Source organism: Ranitomeya imitator, chromosome 1, assembly GCF_032444005.1.
Source record: "Ranitomeya imitator isolate aRanImi1 chromosome 1, aRanImi1.pri, whole genome shotgun sequence".
NCBI lineage: Eukaryota > Metazoa > Chordata > Amphibia > Anura > Dendrobatidae > Ranitomeya > Ranitomeya imitator.
The window spans coordinates 287,872,112-287,898,005 of NC_091282.1; the positions used below are offsets into that span (position 1 = coordinate 287,872,112).

The following is a 25,894-nucleotide window of genomic DNA, read 5'->3' on the forward strand; positions in this document are numbered from 1 at the left end:
AAGGAACTTATCTAGATGCCTAGTGAGCACTTTAAACCCTCAGGTGCTTCACAAATTGATTCGTAAAAATGAAAAAGTACTTTTTTTTTTTTTCACAAAAAATTTATTTTCGCCTCAATTTTTTCATTTTCACATGGGCAATAGGATAAAATGGATCCTAAAATTTGTTGGGCAATTTCTCCCGAGTACGCTGATACGCCATATGTGGGGGTAAACCACTGTTTGGGCGCACGGCAGGGCTCGGAAGGGAAGGAGTGCCATTTGACTTTTCAATGCAAAATTGACTGGAATTGAGATGGGACGCCATTTGGCTTTTTAAATGGAAAATTAGCTCCAATCATTAGCGGACATCATGTCGCGTTTGGGGAGCCCCTGTGTGCCTAAACATTGCAGATCCCCCACAAATGACCCCATTTTGGAAACTAGACCCCCAAAGGAACTAATCTATATGTGTGGTGAGCACTTTGAACCCCCAAGTGCTTCACAGAAGTTTATAACGCAGAGCCATGAAAATAAAAAAAAAAATTTATTTTCTCAAAAATGATTTTTTAGCCCGCAATTTTTTATTTTCCCAAGGGTAACAGGAGAAATTTGACCCCAAAAGTTGTTGTGCAGTTTCTCCTGAGTACGCTGATACCCCATATGTGGGGGTAAACCACTGTTTGGGCGCACGGCAGGGCCGTGAAAATAATAAATACGTTTTCTTTCCTCAAATATAATTTTTTAGCCCAGAATTGTTTTATTTTCCCAAGGGTTACAGGAACCCCAAAAGTTGTTGTCCAGTTTCTCCTGGGTACGCCGATACCCCATGTGTGGGGGTAAACCACTGTTTGGGCACACGTCGGGGCTCGGAAGTGAGGGAGCACCATTTGACTTTTTGAATACAAGATTGGCTGGAATCAATGGTGGCACCATGTTGCGTTTGGAGACCCCTGATGTGCCTAAACAGTGGAAACCCCTCAATTCTACCTCTAACACTAACCCCAACACACCCCTAACCCTAATCCCAACTGTAGCCATAACCCTAATCACAATCCTAACCACAACCCTAATTCCAACCCTAACCCTAAGGCTTATGTGCCCACGTTGTGGATTCGTGTGAGATTTTTCAGCACCATTTTTGAAAAATCTGCAGGGAAAAGGCCCTGCGTTTTAACCTGTGGATTTACCGCGGATTTCCAGTGTTTTTTGTGCAGATTTCACCTGCGGATTCCTATTGAGGAACAGGTGTAAAACGCTGCGGAATCCGCACAAAGAATTGACATGCTGCAGAAAATACAACGCAGCGTTTCCGCGCGGTAATTTCCGCACCATGGGCAAAGCGGATTTGGTTTTCCATAAGTTTACTTGGTACTGTAAACCTGATGGAACACTGCTGCGAATCCACAGCGGATCCGCAGCCAAATCCGCACCGTGTGCACATAGCCTAATTCTAAAGGTATGTGCACACACTGCGGAAAACGCTGCGGATCCGCGCAGCAGTTTCCCATGAGTTTACAGTTCAATGTAAACCTATGGGAAACAAAAATCGCTGTACACATTCCACAGCATGTCACTTCTTTCTGCGGATTCCGCAGCGGTTTTACAACTGCTCCAATAGTAAACTGCAATTGTAAAACCGTAGCGAAATGCGCAGAAAAACCGCGGTAAATCCGCAGCGGTTTAGCACTGCGGATTTATCAAATCCGCTGCGGAAAAGTCCGCAGAGGACCAGAATACGTGTGCACATACCGAAACCCTAACCCTAGTTTTTACCCCAACCTTAGTGGAAGAAAAAAAAAATTTCTTTATTTTATTATTGCCTCTACCTATGGGGGTGACAAAGGGGGGTGGTCATTTAGTATTTTTTTTATTTTGATCACTGTGATAGGTCAAAGTGATCAAAATGCACTTGAAACGAATCTGCCGGCCGGGGGGTGGATCGGAGCACGGGGGGGGGGGGGGGGTGGATTGGAGCACCGGGGGGGTGATCAGAGTGCAAAGGGGGTGGTTGGAGCACGGGGTGGGATTGGAGCACGGGAGTGAGCGGACAAGAGCACGGGGGGAGCGGAGCTGTGTACCGGACTGATCGGAGGACTGGGGGCGGGGGGGTTTGGAAATCGGTGGCGGAGAGGGGGGGTGCAGACCAGTGTTTACAGCCATGGCCGATGATATTGCAGCATCGGCCATGGCTGGATTGTAATATTTCACCAGTTTTAATAGGTGAAATATTACAAATCGCTCTGATTGGCTGTTGAAAGTGAAACTGCCAATCAGAGCGATCGTAGCCACGGGGGGGGTGAAGCCACTCCCCCTGGGCTGTACTACTACTCCCCCTTGTCCCTGCACATCTGGTGAAATGGGAGTTAACCCTTTCACCCGATCTGCAGGGACGTGATCATTCTGTGACACAGCATATGCGTCACAGGTCGGATTGGCACCGACTTTCATGACGCATACGCTGTGTCACAGGTCGGGAAGGGGTTAAAAAAGAGCAAGCTCTTTCTGTCGTAACTGACAATGCTTCAAATATGATAAGTACTATTAAGCTAATGAATGAGAGTAATGATGGTGACCAGCAGCTAGAAGAACATTCTGGGTCCACAGACACAGAAATGTTTGAAATAGAGGAACACAGTATTGTAACTGAGGAGCAAACTGAAGTTGCTTCAGATGAACAGCAACATGATAATTTAGGTGATCTTGTTGAAACTGTGTCAATACGTTCTTTCATTCATCACATGCGCCGTGTTGTGCATACGCTACAGCTGGCTATAAGAGACAGTCTGCAAGAAGGACATGCTGCTGCACTGAAAGGCAAGGTGAGAAAATTGGCTACTGTTGCCAGAACCCCTAAAGTTGACTCAATTTTGAAGAGACGTGCTGGAAAAAGGGCAATTATTGATCAATCCACACGATGGGGCAGTACTTACTTAATGATTCAGCGCTTGGTTGAACTGAAAACCTTTCTTGTAGACATGGCGAACCCTCAACTGACGCTAAATGAAAGTCAGTGGAATCAGGTGACTGAGCTGGAAAAATTGCTAGAGCACCCATTTACAGTGACTAAAAAAATCACAAGCAGAGGACTTAACTTCCAGGTATTTTCTTAAAGTAGTGGAAGAACCTGATGTTTCGCCCGTCCCAAAGAGGAGGGTTAATTGCAAGTGGCAATGCTACATCAATGAAATGGAGAGAGGAGCTACTATTACAAAATAACATTCTTTTGGCAGCTGTTTATGTAGACCCAATGCATTGGATTCTTCTAGATGATCAACACAGCTAACTAAAGGAAAAGAAGCTCTGTTTGAAATAGCAGTAAGGATGAAAGGGTTGCAGAACAGTCAGGGGGAACAAGAAGAATTTGGTCGTCCTGCCACATCTTCACCCTCATCAACTGATGAAGAATTTAATTTAGAAAAATATTTGGATCACAAGGACCGTGCAAAGCGTTCCCGCATAGAAGAGTCATCCCCATCAAAGAACACAACAAGTACATTTCAGCGGAATTTTTCATGTGTACTAAAAGAAATTGAGAAATTTGACCGTTCATTAAAAATAACAGTGCAACAAGCGATTCCTCTGTATCCTGTCATTGTCAGAGATGTTGCCCGAGTGGTTACTACTTTGCCACCAAACCAAGTTAGTGTAGAGAGGTTGTTCTCTGATCTCAAAATAATTAGATCAGATTTGAGGGCATCCATGAAGGAGGATCTGACAGAGACAATACTTTTTCTGAGGACAAATTTATAGATTTCTTCTTATTAACTGCATAACAGTGCTTATTGCACATTTACTTACAAGAGTTTAGAAGAGTTTATAAAAGTTATTTGCTATATTCTAATTGTATTCTAATATTTATAGTTTTTGCTGTAAGTGGTCTGATTACTTATATGATGGTGAGAAACTTAATAAGCACGATGCTAATATTTGACAACAGTAAATTTATTGTTACGAATTGGCCATTTATGAAGGAGTCGGAACCTGATAAAATCCAGGAGTCGGAGTCGTAACTGTGGCTTACCGACGCCATAGCCCTGCGCTAGACCCCATCCCACCTCCTCCCCAACCTCGCCACCACACTTATCCCATCACTAACCCATCTCTTCAACCTATCACTAACTTCTGGAACCTTCCCTTCTGCTTTCAAACATGCCACAATCACGCCTATCCTTAAAAAGCCAACCCTCGACCCAACCACTATGTCCAGCTACCGCCCAATATCGTTGCTTCCATTCGCTTCCAATCTCCTGGAGCAGCACGACCACACTGAACTTTCCTCCCACCTCTCATCTAACTTGCTCTTTGACAATCTACAATCTGGTTTCCGTCCCCATCATTCCACTGAGATTGCCCTGACAAAAATTACTAACGACCTACTTACAGCCAAAGCTAAATACTCTATACACCTCCTTCTAGACCTGTCCTCTGCTTTTGACACAGTTGACCACTGCCTCCTACTACAGATCCTCTCCTCCTTTAGCATCAAAGACCTTGCCCTATTCTGGATTTCCTTACCTTTCCAACCACACATTCAGCGACTCCCACACTACCTCCTCATCCCACCCTCTCTCTGTTGGAGTCCCTCAAGGCTCTGTTCTAGGACCCTTACTCTTCTCAATTTATACACTTGGCCTGTGACAACTCAAAGTCCCATGGATTCTAGTACCACCTTTATGCTGATGACATTGAGATCTACCTCTCTGGCCCAGAAATCACCTTTCTGCTGTCCAGAGTCCCGGCGTGTCTATCAGCCATATCCCCCTCCTTCTCCTCTCGCTTCCTCAAACCAAACTCAATATGGACAAATCTAAACATCATCTTTTTCCTCATTTCACAGATCTTCCTTACCTAACCTATCTATCGCAATTAGTGACATCACGCTTTCCCCCGTACAAGAAGTCTGCTGCCTCGGAGTAACCCTCGACTCTGCTCTGTCCTTCAAACCACACATCCAAGCTCTTTCTACCTCCTGTCGCCTCCAGCTCAAAAATATCTCCAGAATCTGTCCTTTCCTCAACTGTCAATCTACTAAAATGCTTGTGCATGCCCTCATCATCTCCCGCCTTGACTGCTGCGACATCCTTTTCTGTGGCCTCCCTGGTAACACTCTCGCACCTCTCCAGTCCATCCTTAACTCTGCTGCCCGACTAATTCATCTCCCTCCTTGCTACTCCTCCGCTTCTCCCCTCTGCAAATCTCTTCACTGGCTCCCATTCCTCCAGCGTATCCAGTTCAAATTACTAATATTGACCTACAAAACCATCCATAACCTGTCTCCTCCATATATCTCTGACCTAATCTCCCGATATCTTCCCTCACTACAATCCTCCCAAGACCACCTCCTCTCCTCCACACTTATTCGCTCCTCACCTAATCGCCACGAAGACTTCTCCTGAATATCCCCAATTTTCTGGAATTCTGTGCCCCAACACGTCTGACTATCAACCACATTCGGACCCTTCAGATTGAACCTGAAAACCCACCTCTTCAAGAAAGCCTACAGCCTGCAATGACCCCGCTGCCTCCTCACCACCACCGGAGCTACCCCTCACCAACACCAGAGCTGCTGCACAACCCCCCCCCCCAACCTATTGTCTCCTTCCTCACCATCCTGTAGAATGTAAGCCCGCAAGGGCAGGGCCCTTGCCCCTCTGTATCAGTCTGTCATTGCTACTCTGTTTACTGTAATTTGTATGTCACCCCCTTCTCATGTACAGCATCATGGAATCAATGGTGCTATATAAATAATAATAATTGCCAATTGTAGATACTACAGAAATGAATTGAAGACAAAGACTGCATGCACTTGGTTGTCTGCTGAATAAAGAAGGGGTCATTTGTATCTAGCTAAGATTACCACTCACCCTTTCTTGTGCCAGCTTTTGCATTTCATCCTGCAGCTTATTTAGAATATGAAGATTTGGCTTGTTCTTTTTGGCATACTGATGTAGTTCTATTACACTTTTATCTGAGGTTTCCTAGAACAAGACACAAAACAAAGCTATTAATATAAGCAAAATAATTCTTCATTTAACTCTTGAAATAGTTTGTATTTCCTTTAAATAAGCACATTATTATTATTATACATTTTTATAACGCCATTTATTCCATGGCGCTTTACATGTGAAAAGGGAGCAAATATAAACAAATACAATAAACACAAGTAAAAAACAAGGCACTGACAGGTTCAGAAGGAGGGAAGACCCTGCCCGTGAGGGCTCACAGTCTGCAGGGGATGGGTGAGGATACACTAGGAGAGGGTAGAGCTTGCCGTGCGGCGGTTCAGAAGGTTGAGGATCACTGCAGGCTTGTCAGAAGAGGTGAGTCTTCAGGTTCTTTTTAAAGGTTTCTATGGTAGGCTAGAGTCTGATGTGTTGACGTAGAGAGCTCCAGAGTATGGGGGAAGCACAGGAGAAGTCTTGGATGCGGTTGAGGGAAGAAGAGATAAGAGGGGAGTAAAAAAGGAGATCTTGTGAGGATCGAAGGTTGCGTGTAGGTAAGTACCAGGAGACCATGTTGCAAATGTATGGAGGAGACTGGTTGTGGATGGCTTTCTATGTCATAGTAAGGGTTTTTAACTGGAGCCTCTAGACGATAGGAAGCCAGTGAAGGGCTTGGGATAGGGGAGAGGCTGGGGAGTAGCGGGGAGACAGGTAGATTAGTCGGGCAGCAGAGTAAAGGATGGATTGGAGTGGTGCCAGAGGGGAGGCCAGAGAGTAGGAGGTTGCAGTAGTCAAGGCGGCAGATAAGGGCAGATTGTAAGCTCTCTTGAGCAGGGTCATCTTATTTTGCTTTAATTATTGTATTGCTAACGTTATTACTTATGACTGTTGTGTTTGAAACTGTTAAGCTGTAAAGCGCTGCGGAATATGTTGGCGCTATATAAATAAAGATTATTATTATTATTATAAGGGCGTGCACTGGTGTTTTTGTGGTTTCGTTGTCAAGGAATGCGCGGATCCGGGAAATGTTTTTGAGTTTGAGATAGCAGGAGGAGGTAAGGGATCGGATATGTGGCTTGAAAGAGAGGGCAGAGTCGAGGATCACCCCGAGGCACTGAGCATGCAGAACTGGGGAAAGTGAGCAGCCATTGACATTGATGGATAGGTCTGGTGGAGGGGTAGAGTGAGATGGGGGAAAGAAGATGAATTCTGTTTTGTCCATGTTCAGTTTTAGAAAGCGAGAAGAAAAGAAGGCCGAGATAGGAGACAGACAGTGTGGGATTTTGGTGAGTAAGGAGGTGAGGTCAGGTCCAGATAGGTAGATCTGCGTGTCATCGGTGTAGAGATGATACTGCAAACCGTGGGATTCTATGAGCTGTCCCAGGCCGAAGGTGTAGATGGAGAAGAGTAGGGATCCCAGAACTGAGCCTTGAGGGACACCGACAGACAAGGGGCGAGGTGTGGAGGTGGTGTGGGAGAGGGAGACACTGAAAGTTCGGTCTGTTAGATATGACGAGATCCAGGATAGGGCCAAGTCTGTGATTCCAAAAGATTATAGAATCTGTAGCAGGAGGGAATGGTCTACAGTGTCAAAGGCAGAAGACAGGTCCAGGAGAAGGACATAGTAGTGCTGCTTGCTCTTGGTGGTTAGTAGGTCATTGGTGACTTTAGTTAGGGCAGTTTCAGTTGAGTGATGGGGTCAGAAGCCAGATTGTAACCGGTCAAAAAGGGAGCAGGAGGAGAGGTGGGAGGGCAGTTCAAGAGGGACATGCTGTTCCAGTAGTTTTGAGGCATAAGGAAGAAGAAATATCAAGCGATAGCTAGACACAGAGGATGGGTCGAGGGAGGGCTTTTTGAGGATGGGTGTGATCTTGGCATGTTTGAAGGATGAAGGGAAGACACCAGTTGTGAGTGAGAGGTTGAAAAGGTGTGTTAGGGTTGGGATGAAGACTGTGGCGAGGTTAGGGATGGGAGCGGATCAAGCTTGCAAGTGGTGAGATGTGATCTAGACAGGAGGGTGGAGAGTGGATCTTCTGTCATGGTGGGGAAGCTGGTTTTGGAGGAGCAGGGTTGAGCAGCTAAGAGGGGCATTAGGCGCTGCGGGCCAAAGCGTTCTTCTGCTTAAAGAAAGAGGCAAAGTCTTCAGCAGAAATGAGGGGGGGAGGGAGGAGGTGCTGGGGGACGGAGTAGAGAATTGAAAGTGTTGAAAAGCTGTTTAGGGTTGTGAGACAGGGAGGATATGAGAGATGAGATATAAGTTTGTTTTGTGGCAGTGAGCGTGGACTTGAAGCTGGCGACAGACTGCTTGTATGCACTGAAGTGCTCGGCAGAGTGGGATCTCTTCCATCTCCGCTTAGCGACCCTGGAAGCTCGTCTCAGTTCTTTGGTACGGCTGGTCAGCCAGGGCTGCCTGTTGATTGTACGAGTTTTGCTATGCATGAGAGGAGTGGCCGAATCGAGTGTAGCTGTTATTGTTACAAACGCTGGAAGAAATTATTTTTTTTAAACATAAATTTTTATTCACAAATTGTGTTGAGCTTTGCATCTTATTGACAGTAAATTCTTAATGATTAACACAATGTTATGGGGGTTAGGGAAGGGAAGAGGATAGGGGAAATGGTGACATTACAATAACTATCCAATCACATTCTCTATATGCGAATCTGCAAAGTTATTTAAACGGAAAGATAACCAATTGTTCCATTCCATCAGATGATCTATGACTTCCCACAGAGGTCTAATTCTGTCACAACTCCACCATATATGTAGCATGTCTGCACTGGGGTCACCACACCTCCAGCACGTGTCTGAGGAACTGCGGAACATCCTAGACACTTTATTGGGAGTGAAATACCACCTATATAACAATTTCCTTGCGTTTTCTATGTGGTTAGTCGCTGGAAGAAGCTATATTGATTTAGGAAACGTGTTTATTTCCTTTGTATGTATTGGAACACCACACAAAAACTTAAAAAAAATAAAAAAAAGGCAAAATTTGACAATTTCACACAAAACCTCCCAAATGAGTCAAAATTGTTGACATTGCCATAATTGTGAGTAAACAACTTTGTTTCAAGCATGTGATGTTCATTCAAACTAACCTGTGGCAAGGAACCGGGGTGGGCAATACAAAAATCATACCTGAAACCAGATAAATAAGGGACAAATTGACAATATTTGCATTGTGTGACTGTGCCACACTAAGCAAGGAAAACAGAAACATAAGCAAAATGTCTGAGCATTTGAAAAGCAAAATTGTTGAAAAAAAGCAACCTCATGGTTACAAGTCCATCTCCAAAAATCCTGATGTTCCTTTGTCCACGGTGCGCAACATAATCAAGAAGTTTACAACCCTTGACACTGTAGCTTATCTCCTCCTTAGGACAAGGACGGCAGAGAAAAATGGATAACACTGCCACACAGGATAGATGGTGGATAAGCAGCCCCAATCAAGTTCCAAATAAATTAAATATGTTGTGCAGGCTCAGGGTGCATTAATGTCAGCGCGAACTATTCATCGACATTTGAAGGCAATGAAAAGCTATGGCAGGAGATGCAGGAGGACCCCACTGCTGACACAGACATAAAAAAATTTAGACTTCAGTTTGCCAAAATGTACATGAGTAAACAAAAATCCTTCTGGGAAAGCGTCATGTAGACAGATGAGAGCAAGATAAGAGTTTTTTGGTAAAGCACATCATTCTTTATTGAAAACAGAATGAGGTGTGCAAATAAAATAACACTGTAACTACAGTCAAATATGGTGGAAGTTCTAATATGTTTGGAGGTTGTTTGGCTGCCTCAGGCACTGGGTGCCTTGACTATGTGCAAGGCATCATAACATCTGAAGACTACCAAAGGATTTTAGGTTGTAAGGTAGTGCCCAGTGTCAGAAAGCTAGGCTTGCCATCTAGATCATGGGTCTTCCAGCACTACAATGACTCCAAACATACTTCAAGAAGCACCCATAAATGGATGGAAACAAAGCATTGGAGAGTTCTGAAGTGGCCAGCAATGAGTCAGAATCTATATTCCATTGAACACATATGGAGAGATTTTAAAATTGCTGTTGGCAGAAGCTACAGTTCAAATATGAGAGACCTGTTGAGAACTGTAAGAAGCTTGTAGATGGTTATAGGAGGCAATGGATTGCAGTCATTTATTCCAAAGGGTGTGCAACCAAATATTAAGTTGAGGGTGCCAACAATTTTGTTCTGCCCATTTTTGGGGTTGTGTGTGAAATTATGCCCAATTTTCCTTTTTAACTCAGCTTTTTGTGTCGTTCCAATAAATACAAAAGAAATAAACATGTGTTTAACAAAATATATGTAATTGCAAAAATTTTCTGGGAGAAATACTTCACTTTCTGAAACAACTTCAAAAGGTACCAACACTTTTGGCCATGACTATATATCTACACAGTATAAAAAGTTACCTGTTTCACCATTTTAGTGCTCTCTCTTCCATACATTCGAAGAAGGGAGCCCCAGTTTTTTACATGGGGATGAAGGAGCTGAAGAATTTTTTGTGATGCCAACTGTTTTCCAACCCTTTTATTTTTGCCTACGATAAAGAAAAGATGGTTTATGAGGGAACACAAAAAACCATTAAAGAGGACTTATTATTACTCTTGTTTATAAAAACCTCCATATGGTTCCAGAGATATGGGCTTTTTTAGTTAATGCAATTTTTTGGTCTTTACAATGGGAGCGTAACTCACAGGATTCTCTGGGGACATGTCTTTAGACTGTGCTGAATGATTAACCTGTGAGCAACACCAGCTTTGGTACAGACCATAGAAATTAGAAGCAAAACAAAAAAAAAAAACCTCCCTTATCTCTGAAAAAGTATGGTGGATTACAACACTCATGAGCAGTACGGGAAAAAAAAAAGAACACAAAAAAACTGGTCCCTTTTGACTTGGTGACAGGTTCTCTTTAAAGGAAATCTGTCAGCAGGATCAACCCTCTTAAGCCATATATATGGGCATGCAGGTCATGAATAAAATTATACTTTGACAACTGATGTCTTATTTCAGAGAAATCCACATTTGTTTTAAACATACATGATCTGTTAAAATCTATGGGTCAGACACAGATCTTCCCAAGAATCTGCCTCCAGAACTTTAAATTAAATGGAGAGTTACCAGTGTGAGACATGTAATGACTACAGTCGGCTCAATCTGCGATTACAACTGACACAGGACAGCATTAAAAACGTATCTGCAATTGTCCTCTCATAGTGCTCTAGCTTGCATGTCACAGGCAGTCAGTTTTGCAATACAGCAGAGCTGTGAGAGCTGCAACTGTAAACGTGTTTGTAAGACAAAATTCAGTTCTAGTGTACTGTGTTAAATGTCTCACACAGGTAACATCCCTTTATTTAAAATAAACTGGATTCTCATGCAGATCTGTGTCTGGCACATTAAGAAAATGTAGATTTCACTGGAGTAAGACATCAAATTATAGATCTCAAGGTATCATTTTATTCAGCTTCCTATGACCTGCATGCCCATATAAACGAATTAGGAGGGTTGATCCCAGTAACAGATTCCCTTTAAGTTCTAGATGGGCTCTGCTACAGTTATGTGAGAAGTAGAGAGGGGTTTCAACTAAGCAAGAACTAAATCCCCTTTTCACAAAGTTTAGTGTTCAATGCCACAACAAAAGGTGTATAGGGTTTAAAGTCATTTCATTGTGACCACCCCTGTATATATTTCGTATTTGGGAATAAGCACATCCATGTTGACAAAGGTAAAAGGGTCTGTAATACTGAAAGCCAATTAACTCTCTAAAAAGCCAAAAAAGAAAAAAGTACTGCATCAGGAGACTCAGTGCCATGTTAGAGGTCTACTGCCCTTCAGAAGTTAAAACTTATAGTTCAGGCAGAATAAGGGTAAAGATTAAAAACCCAAAAAACTCACACCAGCCTCTCACAGTGTGTTTTCCACAAGTCATCACATATTCACTCTTCTGGTTCTTTCCAGGAATGACTTCGAACTTAATAGACGTGTCACCCATTCCATGGTTTCTAAAATGGTAAAGGACAACATAATTTTACATTTTATTGCAGGTGCTGAATAACAATCTTGTGAGCAGTTTTTAAATGCTCCTTCCAAACCGCTGGACTTTACCCCTTCCCGACATAGGATGTAGCAGTACGACCAATTTTGCAGCGTGTTCCCACAAATGGACGTATCAGTACATTGTGGCGATCGTGTGGGCACAAGAGTGGTGCCCGCACCATAACCACTCGAAGCTTAGCTTAGGTGATAGCCGAGACACGGGTCACTGCCAGGAGCAGGGTCTGCACCACTCTGGGTTGTTTACCCTCTGAATGCTGCGATCAATAGTGATCAAAGCATTTAGAAGGCAGGGAGAGGGAGGGGTGCCCCCCCTTTTGTCCGATCGGCGCCCCCGAGATGTTATTGTGATGGCCCAATTGTTGCTATGGAAACCCGAGGTGAAATGACGACCTCTGGTTCGGCCAGCTATGGTGACCCATGCAGTGTTTAGACCATGCCAGGAGCATGGCCTAAAAAGCGATCTGTCATTGCAACACTGACAAGTATAATGCATTGCAATGCTGGTGAATTTGCATGCCATTATATCAATGATCAGAGTTCCCTAGAGTGACTATAAAAATATATATTTATATACACACACACCACTCATAAATACGTATATTTATGTAAAACAAAAAAAAAAAAAATTGGCATGTTTGCTATCACCGCGTCCAGAAAGACCCAGCCTATAAAACTGACACTAGGTATTCTCTTCAGTGAGCACAGTAAATAAATAAGAACAGTGGCAAAAAATGATGCTTTTTCATAGTACCCCTGAACATTAAGTGGAATAAAACGCAATCACAAACACTAATGTAACTAAAATTTGTATACCTGAAAATGTAATCTTGTCCCGCAAAAGACAACCCCCATACAACGCCATCAGTGCAGAAGTAAAAAAAAAAGTTACAGCTCTAATAATAAAGTGATGAAAAACAATTTTTTTCTATAAACTATATAAAAATGTGGTATCGCTGTAATCGTACTGACTCGAAGTATGAAGTTGACCATTTTTACCACTTGGTGAACAGCATAAAAAAAAATCAAAACAATTCCTGATGTCTTGGTTTTTGTTTATTCTCCCTCCTAAAAATTGGAATCGAAAGAGAAAAAAAATGCTACGTGCAAAAAATTGGTACTAATAAAAACGTCAACTCGTCCCCCAAAAAACAAGCCCTCACATAACTGTTGGCATAAATCTAGAAAAAATATAGTTCTCACATACGGTGATGCAAAAACTTTAGTTTTGTAAAAAAACAAACAAAAAAACAACATTTTTTAGTGTGCGATAGCAGTCAAACACACACGATATATATATATACGCAATTGCACTGCCCTGAAGAATAAAGTACCGCATATACTCGTGTACAAGCAGAGTTTTTCCAGCACATTTTTTTATGCAGAAGACACCCCCCCTCGGCTGGCTTATACACGGGTCATTGTCCCAGAAAGACTGCAGGGAATGGGGGGCGGTGGAGCCGGCGGCTGCAACTGTGCCCGCTGGCAGTGAATATTCATTTGTTTTGTACCGCAGCACACATCCTACTTACCTTCTCTGCACCAGCAGCTCTTCCTGCCGAGCGATCCCATAGGCGTGGAGTGAATATTCATTACCTTAATGAGCGGGGCCACGTGATCACGCGAAAGGGAGAGCTACTGGCACCGGAAAGAGATGCAGCGAGGGCACGCAGGGAGGTAAGTAGGATGTCTTTTTTTTGCTGTTTTTTTATAGGACCATGCATACAAGGATAGGGGATAAGAAGCCATGCATACAAGGACAGGGACGGGGGAGCCATGCATACAAGGACGGGATAGGGAGCCATGCATGCCAGGTTCAGGATGAGAGGACAATGCATTCTTGGCTTATACTCGAGTCAATAAATTTACCCAGTTTTTCGTGGCAAAGTTAGGTGCCTCGGCTTATACTGGGGTCAACTTATACTCGAGTATATATACGGTAGTCTAATTACTTATACTGCACAAGAAACGGTGTAAAAAATAAATTAACCAATTCTTGACCTGCTATTGATTTGATCATTCTGTTTCCCAAAGATCGCAGTAAGGCTTGGCGCACATTTATCCTGCGCTTCACTCTGATAGCTTACCCCGTGGTTTCCATGTAAATCTCTGAAATATGTGGTTCAGACAGAACCGGCGGCGGAAGATTCCCTATGAAGAGGCAGATAGAGGCACTGGATGCAGTCTGACCGGTGATCCCGCGGTGCCCATCATTTTAGGATTGCATAAAAGTGCTGTTGGACACAGTCTTGTGCATTTCAGAAAATATGGGAACCGCTAAACAGAGGCCAGACAGAGTCCAGAGTAACTCTGCTGCCTCATTATAGTGAATGGATCCATCAGGGGTTTGATCTGAAACATTCTAAAACTTAGATGGAAACCCCAATGTAAGTTATGAAGAACGGATAGGTAGATCGCTCGGGAGGGTAACGTCCCTAGGGCTCCACGACCCTGGGCTGTGTGATGCTGAAAGACAGCTCCCCAACCGAAAAGGCTGGCATCGGTTCTAACGACCTTCCAATGGAGGGGAAGAAATGATCTCCCAAGGCGAATGGATGAAGGAAGGGACTACCATGTCAATGACTGACGTACTCGGGGAGTAGGATAATGGGGAGGTCCAAGGACGACAGCTTGTCCCATGCTGACAAGAGGGCCAGCTGAAGTGGACAGGTATGCACCTGAGCAAAGGGCCCGGCCTCCAAGGCCGAACCATCTTCCCCAGTACAGTCATGCAGAGCCGAAAGGGGTGAGAAAACGGGCGCTTCAGAGAGCGGATCCCCAGGTGGAGAGCGGAGGCCTTTTCTTCCGGGAGACTTGGGCAAGTGCGGTGTCGAACAACATCCCCAGGAAAACTATTAGTTGCACCAGAATTAGTGAGGATTTCGCTTTGTTGACTAACTAGCCGAGATAAGCAGGAGTGTCTAGGGTGACTTAAAGACTATAGGTACCTTCACACATAACGATATCGTTAAGGATATCGTTGCAACGTCACGCTTTTTTGTGACGTAGCAACGATCCCGCTAACGATATCTTTATGTGTGACAGCGACCAACGATCAGGCCCCTGCTGGGAGATCGTTGGTCGTGGGGAATGATCAGGACCTTTTTTTGGTCGCTGATCACCCCGCTGTCATCGCTAGATCTAGCGATGTGTTCACCTGTAACCAGGGTAACCATCGGGTTACTAAGCGCGGTCCTGCGCTTAGTAATCCAATGTTTACCCTGGTTACCCGGGGACTTCGGCATCATTGAAGACAGTTTCAACGATGCCGAAGTCTTTCCCCAGATCGTTGGTCGCTGGAGAGAGCTGTCTGTGTGACAGCTCCCCAGCGACCACACAACGACTGACCAACGATCACGGCCAGGTCGTATCGCTGGTCGTGATCGTTGGTAAATTGTTTAGTGTAACGGTACCTTATGGCAACAGTCTCAGAAGGACAGCCCCTTGATTGATAAAAGAATCCAGAAAAGAGATAACCACAATCCCCGTGGATGACAGGATGGCCATGACCGATGCCATCACCTTCGAGAACACTCTGGGAGCAAATAAGAATGTGGAGATACGCGTCCTGAGAGTCCACAAAGCAGAGAAAATCCTCGGGTTCCATCGAGGCGATTAAAGAGCAGAGAGACTCCTTTGGAAATGGCGTAGATGTATGCGTCAGTTCAGATTCAGATGCTTGAGGCCCAGGATCAGACAGAGGGAGCAATCCTTCTTTGGAACAATGAAACGTTTGGAATAGAATCCTAAAAAAATCTTTGTGGAGAGGAATGGGCATGATGACTCCTGTTTGGAGGAGAGAGGAGATGGCATGAAAGAAACCTGGAACCTGAGCAGGAAGCCTTGGTGGGCAAGACATGAAGAAATGCCTCCTGGGAAAGGGGACAAAAATTCTATTTTGTAGCCGGATGTCACTATTTCGCTGACCACAAAGCCATGTGTCCAGAAGGAGAAAAAGACGGCCACCCAAACAGGAAAAGTCCCAGGTGGGGGTGACCGGTCATGCTGAAGAAAGAGGGATTTTTGGCTCTTACCGTAAAATCTCTTTCTTGGAGCCTTCATTGGTGGACACAGGTAACCATGGGGTGTATGCTGCTGTCGCTAGGAGGCTGACACTATGCAAATAAAGAAAATAACTCCTCCCGGGCAGTATACACCCTCCGACAGGCACCAGGCAGCTCAGTTGGTGCAAAAGCAGTAGCAGGAGCAAGTATAAACAAACTCAACCTATGTACCAACCCAAAACAACAGTACGTTGGCCAACACGGTACAACATAAAGGAAGGGTGCCGTGTCCCCAAATGAAGGCTCCAAGAAAGAGATTTTACGGTAAGAACCAAAAATCCCTCTTTATCGCTTCATTGGGGGACACAGGTAACCATGGGACGTCCAAAAGCAGTCCCAAGGGTGGGGATAATATGCAGAGAGGAGACTCCGGTCGGCCAGTGAGAAACCGCGGCCTGCAGAATCTTCCTACCCAGGTCTGCGTCCGCAGAAGCCTGAATGTGCACCTTATAGAACTTTACGAAGGTGTGAATGGACGACCACGTTGCGACCTTGCAAACTTGCGAGGCCGAAGCTTGGTGGTGAACTGCCCAGGAAGCTCCCACAGCCCGGGTAGAGTGAGCCCTCACCCCCGGAGGCTGCTTGTCATGGACATGATATGCCTCCAGAATCACCGAACGGATCCAACGAGCAATTGTGGATTTAGAGGTGGGGAGCCCCTTCCGACGACCTTCCGATACGACAAACAGAGGATCAGACTGGCGAAAAGAAGCAGTTCAGGAAAGAGACTTGGATAGCCCTGACCAAATCCAGCTTTGAAGAGATTTCTCCAAAGGGTGAACTAGGGAAGGGCACAAGGAAGGAAGGACGATGTCCTCATTGATGTGAAAAGCTGAAACTACCTTTGGTAGAAAGTAAGGAACCGGCCGCAGGACCACTTTATCCTGGTGTAGAATCAAGAAGGGACAATGGCAGGACAATGCCGCCAGCTCGGAAACTCTCCTAATTGAGATGATGGCGACCAAGAAGGCCACTTTCCAGGAGAGAAGAGAAAGGGAAATGTCCTGAATAGGTTCAAAAGGCCCACACTGGAAGGTGCCGAGTACGAGGTTGAGATCCCAAGGTTCAACCGGAGGATGGTAAGGAGGCGCTATATGAGTGACACCTTGAAGGAAGGTCCTCACCTGGGGAAGGGAGGCCAGGTCTCTCTGAAAAAGGATGGACAAAGCGGAAACCAGACCCTTCAAGATACTTAGGGAAAAGACTGAATAGAGACCCGCTTGGAGGAACCCAAGCACAGAAGGAAGGGAAAAGACCATAGGGAACAAACTGCTGTCATCGCACCAGCGGAAAAAGGCCTTCCAACATCTATGGTAGATATGTGAAGATGCCAGTTTCCTAGCTTTTATCACGGTTTGAATGACGCTGTGGGAAAAGCCTGCATCCTTCAGGACCGCAGCCTCACCGGCCATACCATTAAATTCAGAGACCGAGAATTCGGGTGGAAGAGGGGTCCTTGCGAAAACAGATCCGAACGGTCTGGGAGTCTCCAGGGAACGTCCAATAGCATGTTCACTAGCTCCGCATACCAGGCCCTCCGAGGCCAATCTGGAGCTACTAAGAGAACAGAAACCCCCCGTCTATCTTTTTTACAACCCTTGGAATCAAGGGAAGAGGTGGAAACAGATAAGGCATCTGAAATTGGGCCAACGAAATCACGAGGGCGTCGCAGCCGACAGCCATCGGATCCCGAGACCTGGAGACGTACTTTGTGGGAACTTTGTGGTTTGTTCGGGAGGCCATTAGGTCGACATCCGGAACGCCCCACCTTTGACCAATTTGGTCGAAAACGACAGGGAGAAGAGCCCACTCGCCCGACACGAGCCCCTGATGGCTGAGGAAGTCGGCTTCTCAACTGTCCACCCCTGGGATGTGGATGGCCGATATGGAGGGAACGTGGTTCTCCGCCCACCGTAGAATCTTTGACACCTCCCTCATGACATGCTGGCTGCGAGTCCTTCCCTGGTGGTTTATGTAAGCCACGGCTGTGGCGTTGTCCGACTGAACGTGGACCGGTTTTCCTGTGAGGAGGGGCTGCAAGCGGAGAAGGGACAGAAAGATTGCCCTGATCTCCAGGAGATTGATCGGGAGACGCGTCTCAAACATTCCAGCGGCTGTAAGATGGAGAAAGACTGCACACCACCCCTGGAGACTGGCGTCTGTGGTGATGACCTGCCAGTGGAGGGGGAGAAATGACCTCCCTTGAAGAATGGAGGTGGACAGCGTCCACCAAGTGAGAGATTGCCTCACCTTGAGAGGGAGACGAACTGGGCGGTCTAAAGAAAGAGGGCTCCTGTCCCAAGCGGATAGAAAAGCCAGCTGGAGAGGGCGAGAGTGAAATGGAGCATAAGGTACTGTTTCCATGGAAGCTACCATCTTTCCTAGAACCCTCATGCCGAGCCGTAGAGGTAGAGGGGCAGAGCACTTCAGAGCTTTGATGCCCTGCCGAAGAGCCAAGAACTTCTCCTTTGGGAGGAAGACCTTTGCTTGAATGGTGTCGAACTCCATGCCCAGAAACTCTAGGCGTTGGGTTGGAATCAAGGTGGACTTCTGCTTGTTGATTATCCAACCTAGCCGGACTAGCGTGTCCAGAGCGATAGAGCGATCTGGAGACTCTGGGTGCAGTCCCAAGGAGACGGACCCTTGACCAGGAGGTCGTAGAGAAAGGGGATTACATTACCTTCGTAAAGACCCTGGGGGCGGACGCCAGGCCGAATGGGAGAGATGTGAATTGATAATGTTGCTCTTGGATCGTGAAACAAAGGAACCTCTGATGCTGTACACAAACAGAAATGTGTAGGTATGCATCCTGAATGTCCACAGAGCATAGAAATTTTCCCGGCTCCATGGATGCGATCACTGAGCGCAGAGACTCCATTTTAAAGTGCCGAATCCGGAGGTGACGGTTCAACTGCTTGAGGTCTGAAATCGGGCGGAGAGAGCCATCTTTCTTTGGAACAATGAACAGATTCGAGTAAAAATCCGAAAACCGGTGTGTAATTAAGGGACTACTGGGGGGGGTTATATCTACTTTGTATAAAGACCTGTTATATACTTTCCTATTGGGGTTTCCAATAATGGCGAGAGCTAAGTGGGAGAGGGATCTGGGTCCAATGGATAACGAGACTTGGGAGTCGGTGCTGGAGTGGGTCCCAAGACTGTCACTGAGTGAACCATATAGAGTGTCACAGCTCTATGTAATACAAAGGGTTTATAAGTCTCCGATGGTACTATATAAGGCAGGTTTGCGTGATGATTCTGAATGCCCGAGGTGTAAATCTACAGATGGTGATATATTTCATATGATTTGGATGTGTCCGAGACTGGCTGCCTTTTGGTTGGCCAAGGGATCCAATTGTGTGCTTGTTGGGATGCGTGGATGAGATTGGAGTGGATAACAACCTAAAGATAGCTACTGCCAGATTGTTATACATGGCTAGGAAGGTAATAGCTCGAAATTGGATCAGGGAAGAACCGCCTTCAAGAGGAGAATTCCTCCAGTATGTGAAGCAGGGCCTGACACTGGAAAAGGGGTTTTATAAGAAGAGAGGGAAAATTGAAATGTTCAATAAACTGTGGTCTCCGTGGATTGCTATGGGATAGGAGTATTATAGAAATTGAGTGAATTAAGGTCCCTAATTAACAGCAATGTATAATGTGGCTTACATTATTGGCTGAGGGATTAGTTATTCTATTGTTTTAATGATGGAAGTGCTAAGCAAGGTGAGCTGCTTTGTTGGGTGGGGGTGGGGGGTGTTGGGATTGAAGGGGGTTGCTTGAAGGGGAAAAACTTTGTATTGAAAATGAGAATGTAACATGTCAATTATCTTGTTATTCTTAATAAAAATTTATTTGAATTAAAAAAAAAAATCCGAAAACCGCTCGCGGTGAGGAACTGGGACGATTACCTGTGAGGCGACGGCCTGGAAAAGCCCTGGGACTTGGGAGGGCTGCTTAGTTGGATGAGAGAGGAAGAAACGTCTTCCTGTTGGCGAAGAAAATTCTATTTTATAGCCCGAAGTGACGATCTCCCTGACCAAGGCGTCGTCGACCACCAATAACCAAGCCTCTGTGAACAGAAGAAGCCTGCCTCCCACCCTGGAAAGATTTCCAGGTGGGGTGACCCGTCATTTTGAAGAAAATCTATGGCCGTGAGATCCAGAGGGTTTAGAGGAGCAGCTTTTAGCTCTCCAGTGAGGGGTAGGCCTGAAGGCAGGTTTCTAGAGGTACCATCACACTAAGCGACGCTGCAGCGATCTAGACAACGATGTCGATAGCTGCAGCGTCGCTGTTTGGTCGCTGGAGAGCTGTCACACAGACCGCTCTCCAGCGACCAACGATGCCGAGGTCCCCGGGTAACCAGGGTAAACATCGGGTTACTACGCGCAGGGCCGCGCTTAGTAACCCGATGTTTACCCTGGTTACCATTGTAAAAGTAAAAATAAAAAAAACACTACATACTTACATTCCGGTGTCTGTCGCGTCCCTCTCCTTCAGCTTCCCGCACTGACTGAGCGCTCACAGTCAGTGCGGGAAGCTGAAGGCGAGGGACGTGACCAGACACCGGAATGTAAGTATGTAGTGTTTTTTTTTACCTTTACAATGGTAACCAGGGTAAACATCGGGTTACTAAGCGCGGCCCTGCGCTTAGTAACCCGATGTTTACCCTGGTTACCAGTGAAGACATCGCTGAATCGGCGTCACACACGCCGATTCAGCGATGTCAGCGGGTGATCCAGCGACGAAATAAAGTCCTGGACTTTCCCCAGCGACCAACGTCGTTGTCACAAAAAACAACGATATCGTTATGTGTGACGGTACCTTTACTTTCCCCTTGGGTGGCAGCCCGGTCCTGTTGAGAGGCACCACCAGAGGAGGTGAAGGACCGAAAGGGGTGAAAGGCCTGGGGTCCCTTCCTAATGAAGGGATGCCTAGGCTTAGATTGAGGTAGAGAAGTGCTCTTACCATCAGTGGCGTCAGATCATTTGGTCCAGCTGTGTGCCAAAGAGCCTGGAGCCCTGGAAAGGCAGACAATTGAGATTTTTTTTGGAAGCGGGGTCTGCGTTCCACGCCTTCAGCCAAAGAATTCGGCGAATGGCAATGATCTTGCTGTTAGCCCTTGCGGAGCAAGCAGTCACATCCAGGGAGGTATTGAAGAGATACTTTCCTGCGTGGGCAATCTGATCCACTAAATCCGCTAGCTCCTCTGCAGGAGCCGAAGCTACAATGCCTCTATGCAGGGTCTTGGCCCAGACCGAAACAGCTTTCGCCACCCAAGAAGAGGCGAAATTGGGACAGAGCGAGGCGCCAAAAGCTTCAAAGGCTGATTTGGTTAAAGCCTCAATTTGCCTACGCCGCATCAGGGATGGACAACAGAGTCTGCGTGGATAATCGAAACACAGGCGGATCTACCTTTGGAGATTCGGACCATTTGTTGCCAAGGTCTGAATCAAAAGGGTATAAAGTGTCCAGACGCTTCATTCCCGGAAAGCGCTTAGGCTACGTTCACATTTGCGTTGCGCGCCGATGCGTCGGCGACGCAACGCACGACGCACAAAAAACGCGCGCAAAAACACTGCATTTTGCGACGCGTGCGTCGTTTTTTGACGAAAATCGGGACGCACGAAAAATGCAACTTGTTGCATTTTCTTGCGTCGGAAACGACGCACGTGTCAAAAAACGCTACCAAAAAAACGCACGCGTCCCCTATGTTAAACATAGGGGCGCGTCGCCGCTGCGTCGCCGACGCAACAGCGACGCACATTAGCGGAACGCTAATGTGAACGTAGACTTACCGAGATGTTCCCAGTGCCTAGACATAGTGATGTCAAACTCTTTGTGGTTGGGAAAAACTCTAGAGGGACGCTTCGTCCGTTTGAATGAAACGGAGATGTCCTGAGAGATTGCCTCTTCCTCCTTAAGCTCAAGTGTTTGAATAATAGTCGAAATAAGGCAATCCACCATAACCTGCGTCCCGGAGGTCTGATCCGCATCAGAGTCAGACTCCGACTGAGAAGCTAAATCTGACCCGACGTCCGCCTGCGAGGAGGGGGGATGGATAGAGAGGGGTATTCCGGCTGACGCAGTGTGATCCGGTGAACTTGATGAGAATCCAGACAGAGTCCTCTTCCTGAATCTTTTCTCAAGTCTGCCCCTGGAGGGTCTTGGTCAGGTGCGAGCGAATCGTTGTGAGAGGCGTTCGTGGCACTGGTGGCAGTAGTTAGAAGCGGAATACGTTCCATGACCTGAACCAGGGACTGGGACTTTAGTTAAGTCAAGACACTGACTGAGAAATAGCAACAGCCCATTCCGGGGGAGGGGGAGTGCACTCATCCCGAGCATTAGGGACCTCCTGAGGTACGGACATGGTGGAAGGACTGCAGGACGGACAGAAAGGGGATGGCTGGCCTGAAGCCCACTTTTTCTTACAGCGGGCACAAGCGTAGTGAATGACCTTATGGATATAGCCAGGGGCCCCTTCAGGGTTGGGCATAGGTATAGAGTAAGTGATACCTGAAGCAGGATGCTGAAGGCGATGCTGCTTAGGGAAGTATAGGCCAGGGGAGGAGCAGCGCAAAGCCTACCAGACTCCAAGCGATAGCGGCATCGCAGTAGATTGTGTTCCCCGATTTGAAGAGGTCCGCGTGGCCACGCGACGCGATGGAGGTATCCAGGGAGAAGGCACAGGTGAAGCGCGGGCTGCTGAAGTCGGCATGTGTCGAGTGTGCAGGAAGTAGGTGTGGCTGGACGAAAAGAAACCAAAGGCTCGATAGGCTGGATGTTTGGAGGGACGTAGCCCGACCAAGAGCGCCCAAAAGAAAGAACAGGCGTGAAATTTGAACAAGAAATGGGGAATGGACAAGCTACAGCAACGAGCGCTATAGACGGCGACCGCTGCGGACGTGGCTGGTGCGTGGTAGCGGCTGGCGGACGAGGCAGGGGAGATCTGGGTACCTGACTGAAAAGCCGTCCTTGCAGTTGAGGATCGCGTGAGGAGCCCTTGGAAGGTAGGAAGGGTCCTGGCAGAGGGGATCCTCCTTCCCGCGCCAATCCAGCTGGCGCAGAAGACGGCGTCAACCCCTTAACATAAGGGGGAGGTCACCACAGGTGACCACCGTCTTCCTCTCAGCACACTCAGAGGAGAAGGATGAGGAGAGGAAAGGGCGAGGACAGGCCACCAAAGATCGCCCGTAAGGGTGACAGGGAACAAAGTCCTGCCCAGCGGGTCCGAAAGTGGGCGATGTGGGTGAAACCACACTGCTCTCTCGCCCGCATAACATGGGGAAAGCAGGGTGAGAAAACTGCACCTTGTAACCCTTAGAAATAAATCTGAAAAAGACAGGGAAAAGGATTAATAACACACAAAATCCCTGAAAGAAAAGATAAAGGGGATCTGGGGTTAGATCCAGGTCCGCCTCCTATAGACACTAAGAAAAAACTGAGTTGCCTAGTGCCTGTCAGAGGGTGTATGCTGCCAGGGAGGAGTTACTTTTCTTTAATTGCACAGTGTCAGCCTCCTAGCGACAGCAGTATACACCCTATGGTTACCTGTGTCCCCCAATTTGTAGAGGGATCACCCATGGAACGCCAGTTAGGGGCAGGCTTAAACGATGGTTTACTTCTCTCCTGCTGGGCAGGCAGACGATCCTGCTGGGTTGAGGCTCCTGTGAGGGAAAGTGCCTAAAGGGATGAAACTGAAGAGAACATCTCCTTGGAAACTGGCATTTGGGCTTAAGGTACCTTCACACAACGATTTTGTTAACGATATCGTTGCAACGTCACGCTTTTTGTGACGTAGCAACGATCCCGCTAACGATCTCGTTATGTGTGACAGCGACCAACGATCAGGCCCCTGCTGGTAGATCGTTGGGGAATGATCAGGACCTTTTTTTGGTCGCTGATCACCCGCTGTCATCGCTGGATCGGCGTGTGTAACGCCGATCCAGCGATGTGTTCACTTGTAACCAGGGTAAATATCGGGTTACTAAGCGCAGGGCCGCGCTTAGTAACCCGATATTTACCCTGGTTACCATTGTAAAAGTTAAAAAAAAAAAAAAAAAAAACCTCACATTCTGATGTCTGTCACATCCCCCGCTGTCAGCTTCCCTGCACTAACTGTCAGCGCCGGCCGTAAAGCAGAGCACAGTGGTGACGTCACCGCTGTGCTCTGCTTTACGACGGCGCTGACACAGTCAGTGCGGGAAGCTGACGGCGGGGGACGTGACAGACATCGGAATATGGAGTATGTACTGTTTGTTTTTGTTTTTTTAACTTTTACAATGGTAACCAGGGTAAATATCGAGTTACTAAGCGCGGCCCTGCACTTAGTAACCCGATGTTTACCCTGGTTACCCGGGGACTTCGGCATCGTTGAAGACAGTTTCAACGATGCCAAAGTCTTTCCCCTGATCGTTGGTCGCTGGAGAAAGCTGTCTGTGTGACAGCTCCCCAGCGACCACACAACGACTTACCAACGATCACGGCCAGGTCGTATCGCTGGTCGTGATCGTTGGTAAGTCATTTAGTGTAACGGTACCTTTAGGTTGGGGAAGCAAGGTGCTCTTACTCCCCCTCTAGCGTCAAGTGATTTGATCCAGTTTGGTGCCAAAGAGTCTAGTCCCATTGAAAGGGAAGATTAGTTAGAGACTTCTTGGAGGCCAAATCAGAGCTCCAGGCCTTGAGCCAAAGAACACTCTGAACTGCAACGATGTTGTTAGTGACGCGGGCAGAACAGCTAGTAAAGTGAACAGATACTTCCCTGCATGGTTGCTCTGGTCCACCAGCTCGTCGGGAGGGGTGGATGATAGTATGCCCAGCCGGAGGAGCTTCACCAAGGTGGAAAAGAATTTGGCTACCCATGTGGAAGCAAATACAGGACAGAGGGATGTGCCAGGCTGATTTGGTAAAAGCACCAACATATCTGCCAGTGGAATCCTTAAAGGAGGAGTGGTCAGGAAGGGACAAAACAGTCTTGGCGGACAGTCGTGAAACTGGCGGATCAACAGCCGGTGACTCGGACCACTTACTAACGAGATCAGTGTTAGAGGGGATATCCATCTGTTTTCTACCTGAGAACCGTTTTTCCGGATGTTCCCAGTGCTTCAGAAACATCCCCTCAAGCTCCTTATGATTGGAGAACATCCAGAAAGGAGGTTTCACTTTCTCAAAGGAGACCGAGAACTCTCGCCTTCCTTCACATTAAGGGTCTGGTTAATATGAGCCTGTCAACCATATCCTAGATCTTGGTGGTCTGATCTTTGTTGGGCTCCGAATCTGACCCGAAGTCTGGGTCAGACCTCAGGGCCACCTCAAAGAGGAGGTGAGGGATACAGAGTGCATCCTGGAGAATGTGGACAGAGAGCTGGACGAGGAGCTCGAATATGTTCGCTTCTTAGACCTAACTTTTGATCTGCCCTTCTGAGAGTGGTGATGGGTTGCCTGCGAATCGTCCTGCAGTCGATTGGGGCACTGATGTCAGTGAGCAGGATAGGTAGACGTTCTAGGATCTGGACCAGGGTCTATGATAGTCTGTGTATGACCTAACCAGGGTGAGAGATAGCAACAGCCCGCTCCAGGGGAGGGAGTGTGCTCTCGTCCTGGCAGCGGGGATTTCCTGTGACGCCACCATGGTAGAAGTGCCGGCTTGGCAGAAGGCCGAGGCCTGATCTTTGGGCCTCCTCTTTTTACAAATGGCGCAAGTGTAATGAATGATAGTGGGGGAGGGACGGTAGAGAGGCTCCCGAGGTCTGGGCATATGTGAAGGCACGGGGAATACTGCTGAGGAGGGCACCTAGCAAGAAGAATTAACAGGCTGGAAAGATCCT

At 46.8% G+C, this 25,894-nt stretch overlaps 1 protein-coding gene across 1 annotated transcript in view; it reads right to left on the reverse strand.

The window, feature by feature from the left end:
- The window catches only part of DGCR8 (DGCR8 microprocessor complex subunit), a 125,809-nt gene that overhangs the window by 31,063 nt on the left and 68,852 nt on the right, over positions 1–25,894 (reverse strand). Inside the window, exons 11-13 of the mRNA XM_069756125.1 lie at positions 11,848–11,954; positions 10,360–10,487; positions 5,847–5,960 (exon numbers count right to left, since the gene is read on the reverse strand). Coding sequence (XP_069612226.1) covers positions 5,847–5,960; positions 10,360–10,487; positions 11,848–11,954 — 349 coding nt within the window. The remainder of the gene's footprint in view (positions 1–5,846; positions 5,961–10,359; positions 10,488–11,847; positions 11,955–25,894) is intronic.